The 7,887-nt window shown below is 28.3% G+C and overlaps 1 protein-coding gene across 1 annotated transcript; it reads right to left on the bottom strand.

Annotated features, from left to right (window-relative positions):
* Positions 1-6,088: 6,088 nt before the first annotated feature.
* On the bottom strand, positions 6,089-7,675 carry LOC145948340 (uncharacterized). The gene is made up of 2 exons (XM_083058044.1): positions 7,013-7,675; positions 6,089-6,772 (listed from the first exon to the last, which is right to left on the bottom strand). The coding sequence occupies exons 1-2, from the start codon at positions 7,673-7,675 to the stop codon at positions 6,089-6,091; spliced, it is 1,347 nt and encodes a 448-aa protein (XP_082914170.1).
* Positions 7,676-7,887: the final 212 nt, after the last annotated feature.

Here is a 7,887-nt window from a genome sequence, read left to right as displayed (position 1 = left end):
AAGCAGTGGTATCAACGCAGAGTACTAGAAAGAGAGAGCGCGAGGTGAACGCGAGAGACAGAGATAGCGAGAGGCGCATGCGAGAGATGACGCAGTGGAGGAAAAGAAGAGGAATTTTTAAAATGCATATATTAATTTAATATTAATTATTTTTAATTATGAATAAATGTGTATTATACATTTGTGTGTGTGTGTGTGTTTAAAAGAATATAAATGGATATAAATGTATATAAATGTATATAAATGTGAATATATAAATGTGAATATAAAATGGATATAAAATTTTTAAAAAAATATATAAATGAATATAAAGATAAGAATATAAAGATAAAAATATAAAGATGAAAATATAAATGAATATTATAATATATAAAAATTGTCGGTGGTGGAGGTGGCTATGGTGGAGCCGACGATTGTGGATGCGAGGCGGTGAGGCGGCCGGGCGGCTGTGCCGACGATGGTGGGGGTGGTAAGGCGACGGCCGTGGGACTGCTGCGAGGCGGGACTCCTGCATAACAGAAAAAACATTTTTTTTATTAGTATTTTCTTAATTATACATGACAAATATATATATTTTTCATTTTTTTTTTATTATAAAATAGATACTTACATATAATCTCGATCTCCTCAAAAAATTCTCGAAGTCGGAAAATATCCGTCCACCACACCTCATTTAGATACGCCCATTCGCGGTCTTCCTCCCTATCTCCCCACAATTCATCCAAGTTTTGGCGATTCCGTCGCCGCAACATTCGAACTTTTTTTATTTTCGACACATTTATAAAGCCATGGATTTCGATGAATCCATTTATCGACTCGTCGTCGCCTGGGAATTCCTCTCTCATGTTCTAAAATTAACAAATTTATTAGATTCATTAGATAAAAATTGAATAATATAATCAAATAATAAAAAACTTACCGACAACGCACACGTTAAAAACAGAGCCCTTATGATGCTGACAATAAATGAGACCTTCCATGATTTTGGTCTCCTGTAATCTAATACTCTTTGCAGCCCTAAGAAGGGCATATTTCCAATTAATTCTGTTATTAGGGTCTCTAAAAAGTTGGAGCCCAATATGTTTCCTAATTCAAACGGCATTTTTCACAACACTTTATTCACTTCGCTCGGCGACACTTCGCTCGGCGACTGTTCGAGACTTTTTGATGTGGAGACAGACTCTCTCTCCATAAGCTTCAACCCCCATCCCTCTCAAAATTATCGCAATTCTTCCTTAAAAAATATTTAGGAAAATGTTTCGCTCTCGTTTACGACCGATTTTCTGCTAGGGTACAAAACTGCCGAACGTTGGCGCCGATACGTTGCATTCTTCCTTAAAAAAATATTAAGGAAGATGTTACGCTCTCGTTTACGACCGATTTTCCGCGAGGGTACAAAGCTGCCGAACGTCAACGCTTTTACATTTGCACCCCTATAAATAACGTTTGACATGTTCGTCGCAACGTCGGCCCTAAAATCTTCATTCCTTTCCTAATGATAAAATGTCCATAAAATGAAAAACATAGTTTTATGGCTTCGGGTAGCCATAAATCACAAAGATAATCAGTTGCCGAACATGCTTAGACCCCCCCCTTCTTTGCCGAAACATCCCCTCCACCCGCGTGACGTCAGCCCCGCACCATCGAGATACTCCCACCCCGCGTGACGTCATACCCCTCGCCCCGGAGAACCCCCCGCGCCCCGCACCCCCCTCAGAGGAACCGGGTTAGAATCGGCATAGTATATCTACTAAATATATTTATAACCGGCTATCGCATATTTTTATTTTTCTGTATATATAGAATAAGGATAGCAATAGTTCTTGTTTCTAACATTATCTTCCAATAATCGTATCTCGCCGTACATCTCACATTATATGCATCTCAATTTATATAATAATGATTTATATATTTATATATATATATATATATGTGTGTGAAACGTATATTGTGAGAACACTTTCAGTGAACAATTGTACATTATGTAGACCAAACGTCATTATGAGGACGGTCATAATATTTTATACGCAACGTATATTATGTGGACCGGACCTCACAATTCCTTTACCGACTTTTGTATATTATGAGTACCATTTTTATAATTATACAAAACGTGCATTACGAGGACTTCTTAATTTTTGTGTTTTGTATATTGCGAGGACCATCCAATTTAATTTGTAATAATTTGGACATGATAAAATTTGACAATCATGTTTTGTTCGTGCAATTTAATGCACATGAAAAGATATTACATACGAAATAATTTTAACACGATTATTTATGACACATTTCTATGTAAAAAATAATTTAAATAATTATTAGAAATAATTTAAACTTAAAATAGCGATTTATGCGATAGTACTATTTTGATAACACAAGAAATTATCGATTGAAAAAATGCAAATCATTATTTGTCATTGTCGTTTTAGTGTAAAATACATGCCGTTTCTTTTACAGTGCGATAGATTGGTATTAAAATAATATATTTTCTAATTTACGGCTAAGAGTTTGAGATCTTAATTTGTGGAATCTTTTTGATAACTTGAGAAATTGCTGAAATATGAATAATATTTATGGCAACAATATTAATTATAAAATATAAATTGTATATTTAATTATCATATCTTTATAGAATTTTTTTTCATATTTATAAATAAATTTATATTACTAAAAAATGAAATGATAATGTAAATAATATTGCATAATTTTTGTCAAACGGCGTAATTACTCAAACTAAAAATCGCAAATGATTGATCTCGAGCAATGTCAATTCATCATATATGCACGTAACATGTAATTACTTCATTCAAACATTTCAGTCCCCGTCTGGACTTTCTCTCTTCAGTGAAATTATAAAGATTACAAAGAAATGTATGTTATGTTGATAAACAAATAAAGTAAAAAATAAGATAAATAAGGTAAAAAATGATCAGTTCAAATTAGAAAAAAAGTAATTTTTTTATAATATAATTATAATATATTTTTTCATAGTATATGTTGCTTTTTACTACTGGAAACAATGTTATAAAATTAGTAATAACAATGTAATAACATGCTGACAGGAATAGTTAGCGAAATATATTTATAATAATTATACCAATATAACAAAAAATTATACAAATATAACAAATTTGTGCAATATATTAATACCCCTAAAGTGATAAATTTTAATACTCCTATCTTTGATATTTATCATTGATACATATTTACAAATGGTACAAATAAATATGTGCCAAAATAATAAAAATGTGAGAAAAATACAAAATGCAAAAATGACGATAATCACATCACATATCAAAATATGAAAAACTCGGGCTCGAGTTGTTTAACTTAAGTTGTTTAACTACTCACAAAGGATATTTTACAACTGTCCGAAACTGATTTGATTTTCTTTTAAATATGTTAAACACAAAAATCTAAAAGACACGTATTTTTTTATATGTTCGGATATTAAGATTTAAAGGGTACACTTCTATAAAAAAACGGTTTTTCTTTTAGGGTCGAATATCGTCGAAACTATGAGATAGAAAAAAATGTTAAGCGAAAGTTTAATCTTTTGGAGAATACTTTAAAGTAAAAGAAAACATTTTTTTACTTTTATTTGTATTTTTAGTTTTTATCTAACATTTGACAAGAATTATGTAGTATTTACGTTAACACATTTTAACATTTAGTTATATAAAATCATTTATAAATATGAAATACGACTTTTCTATAAAAATTATAATTAAATATACAATTTATTTAATAATTATTATTGTTTCTATAAAAATTATTTATATTTCAGCAAAGTTTCAAGTTATTAAAAAAAATACTCGTTCATAAATTAAGATCTTACGTTTTTTGGGAGTAAATTAGAAAATATTTTATTTTAATATAGTATATTGATCTACCGCATTGTAAGATCAGCATGTGTTTTGTACTAAAACGATAGATAATGATTTGAAGAATAAAACCTCTTCAATCGATAATTTCTCGAGTTAAAATAATACTATTTCATAAAGCGCTATTTCTAAATTCTTTACGTCTAATGTAGAAATGTTATAAATTATCTTTTAAATTTATTTAATGTCTCTTCTAGGTAATATTTCTTTTATGTACATTAAATTGAACGAAACAGCAAATGATTTTATCATTTTATCATATGCAAATTATAGCAAAATAAATTGGATTGTCATCGCAATATACAAAAGACAAAAATTAAGAAGTCCTCGTAATGCACGTTTCGTATAATTATAAAAATGGTACTCATAATATACAAAAGTCGGTAAAGGAATTGTGAAATTCGGTTCACATAATATACGTTGCGTATAAAATATTATGAGGACCGTCCTCATAATGACGTTTGGTCTACATAATGTACGATTGTTCACTGAAAGTGTTCTCACAATATACGTTTCACATATATATATTATATTATATATATGATATTTAAATATATATGTATAATATATTTAAATATGTCAAATGTTTTTGTCATTACTTACAATTCGCAGCAATACATTATTGATATCACAAGATGCAATATGGCGTTTGAAATAGATAAGAAGGATATAAGAAATAAAAGGAGCACGTAATGGGGATAATATATAATAGATTTCGAAGTATTTTTAACATATTTATTATATTTGTTTTGACAATTAATTTGAAAAATGTACTAAGTAGTTGATAACAAAATTATATTCTTTATATGAAACATAACATAACATTCTTAAGATATAACATTCTTTCTTTGTATTTGCTTATTTATATTTATAGATATAAAATTAATAAAGCAGTTGTTTGTTTATATTTAAAAAACTTACTAAATTTTTATTAGAATACAACAAAATATGTGATTATTTGTGATTACTACTTAATAATGTTGATCAATTATAATTGACAATAAGAAGATAAGAAAAATTAGTTAAAATACAAATCTATATTACTATTTGTATACACCTTACTTTTTAAGTATTTAAAAAAAATACTTACATAAAAAATTAAAAAACTTTAACTGTAGAACAAATATGTAATTCTTTAAAATAAAAATTTTAGAAATATAGTATAATTGAAATATATAATTAAAATTGTTCTTACATATATGTATATAAATAATGTAACATTATAAAATATCTTGTATTTTTAAGAATTAAAAACAAAATATTTGAAATGTTCTTACATTATAATAACATACATTATTAGTATATTACAAAATATATTTTATAATGTAAGAATATTTTAAATATTTTGTTTAATTCTTTTAATGCATAGTATATGCCAAACATAAAATAAATCAAGTAAAGCTAAAAATAAAAAAACAATTAGGATTTTAAAGCTCTTTGCTTCTGCTTCTGATTCATTAGCCACGCTTTTATTGTGACAGCAGTTCTGCGTTTTAAAGCGATTGGATTCTTTTTAATTAATTCTTGAATTTCGTGCAACGAGGGTAACTTTTTCGAAATATAACTTCCGAACATATCCAATACAATCTTTTTTTCGGTTTCATTCCAATATACTCTTTTACATTTCCCATATGGTGATGCTAAGTAGAAAATAGAAAATGATAAATAAAATAAAAAGCAGAAAGTATATATTACATATGTATATATATTATTATATCACAGTTCTTACACTGTATTTTCTATAAAACTTACTAGAACGCTTTTTTTCTGAGAGAAGCATTTTTCTGTATCAGTATCACTGTCGCTTGAATAGAAATTATTCACATCTAAAATTTTATATTAATTAAAATTAATAACAATAAAAAAATAACATAAGTCTGTATTATGTAAATTTTTCTATTATTAAAATTATATTTGTACATATTATAACTTTGAAAAGGCAAACTTTTATACTTTTTTCTAGATTTCTTATTTCGTTGATTTTGTTGTATAGAAATGTTATAATGTTAAACAGATAGAAATCTAAGAAGATAAGTCATATTTTAATATTTTATACTTATAATTTGTTGATAAATAAAATTTATTAATAATTCGATTATTTACATTATTACAAGTTAAACCTTTTTGAAGTAAAAATTAATTTGTAAACTCTATGTAATATTTTAGATTTTTTATAATTAATTTGTTTAAGAATTGCAAATAAACTACCTACCACAATTTGAAGTACTTGGAATCATATCATTTTTGAAAGCATTATTTATATCTTTATCATTTCTTTCTTCATCATTGAGATTATCATTGAGATTATTTTCATTTTCATTTTTGCCACTTGCAGATTCTAATAATTTGGACATTCGTAAAATTTCTCGATGAACTACTGGCATTCTATAATGTTCACGATGAATTTTTTCTTCATGTCCCATGAAATTGGCAAGATCCGTAATTTCAATGTCCGTTAAGTTTAAGTTGACTCCTAATGTTGCTACATGCTTACGCAGAGTAGTACCTCGTAAAGTTTCAGGCTGATTAGCTTGACATTCAATTGAAAATCTGCGCATTAGATCACATGCTTTTAAGTATGCATGTTTACGACAATCCATATTAGGAATACCAAAAACATAAGGATTTGACAAACTAACACCGGCTTTTTTTCTATATTGAAGAATTAGTTCTACACATTTTTGTAATTCAGAATCCAATAAAACAGATACAGTACGGCTCAGCTTTCCACGTATTGTAAACCGCACATATTCCATCGCTATTTTTTGGCATTCTAATGAAAGTGCATTAAATTCATCTATATTCATTTTTGGATCAATTTTTTGATAATTCTTATAATCTTCAATTAAGGTCCTTTCCATTTCTCCTGCTCTTCGTCTATTAAATAGCTGTATTGATATTAATGTACTCTCAGAAAGCTTAAGCCAATCTTGGAATAAAAACGTTTGTTTTAGATTTTTGAAAGCTGTAGTACGTTGCATTTTCAAAAAGTTATCCAATTTCTTAATGTCGTCAATGGAAGGAAGAATAACTTTCTTTTTTCTTTTTAATTGTTGTTGTGTTTCTAAAGCAACCTTATTGACTGCTGGGCCATATTCATTATTTAACAACGTTAAAAAATTTTCTACTTGTTTTTGTTTTACAACATTGTCTTCGAATATTGTTAAAGAAATTAATGTTTTTCCTGCAGTTTTTAATAATGTGCCTAATGAGGTTGCTAATGACGGAATTTTGTAAGTTTTTGTGGAAGAATCAAAACCAGCAAGAACATTTATGACGTCGATGCATATTCTATAATATTTTGGATGATAGACTGATGATAAATCATCTATATCTTGACAATGCTGTTTAATTTCTAAAAGGAAGCGACCAAGTTGCCTCAATCGCTGTCGTATCATATCATGATGATGTGGAGATGGATATTTTAGACAAAGTTTATTTCCATGTTCCATAATTAATTGATCATAACGAATAAGACGTGTTATTCTATCGTCACGACATCGTGGCATTACTATTTGGCGTAAAACATTGTTGGCCTGGCTTGCGTATCTACCCATGATTTGCCGACTAAGCACATGACAAACTTTAGTACCTTTACGTTTTTGATCAGTACAATGTGCTGTATGGTGCCTTAAATTCAGTTTATTGAAGAATCCTTTACATTTTGGGCAAGCGGTGTAATCTCGTGCAGTGTTTTTAGATTTTTCAGCAGGTCTTCTGCAAATTATCAATTCACCAGTATTTACGTTATTGCTAACGTTATAATAAAAATCTCCTTCCTTTCGCAACATGTTAATCAAATTTTTTCTTTCGTTACATTGTTTTGGTAAGTCACTGAAATCTTTCACTCGTTTTTCGTGTTTATGTTTTCTTTCTAAGTGCCGACTAATTTTTGATTGCCATGTTTTGCAAAATAAGCAGAAATGTTTTCTAAAAATACGTTTAGATCCTTTTGATGGAGCTGATTCGATATACATTTCTTCATCATTGCGCGATGATTTGC

The sequence above is a fragment of the Prenolepis imparis genome, unplaced genomic scaffold (assembly GCF_030444845.1).
Source record: "Prenolepis imparis isolate NDT839.2.m4 unplaced genomic scaffold, iyPreImpa1.0 SCAF_339, whole genome shotgun sequence".
NCBI classification, from domain to species: Eukaryota; Metazoa; Arthropoda; class Insecta; order Hymenoptera; family Formicidae; genus Prenolepis; species Prenolepis imparis.
This window is presented reverse-complemented; position numbering and strand designations above follow the sequence as displayed.

Coding starts and splice junctions, on each gene's coding strand:
- LOC145948340 (XM_083058044.1), bottom strand. CDS start 7,675: ATGTTGCGAAAGGAAGGAGATTTTTATTATAACGTTAGCAATAACGTA. Junction 6,773..7,012: donor ATGTTGTAAAACAAAAACAA/GTAGAAAATTTT, acceptor ATATCAATACAG/CTATTTAATAGACGAAGAGC.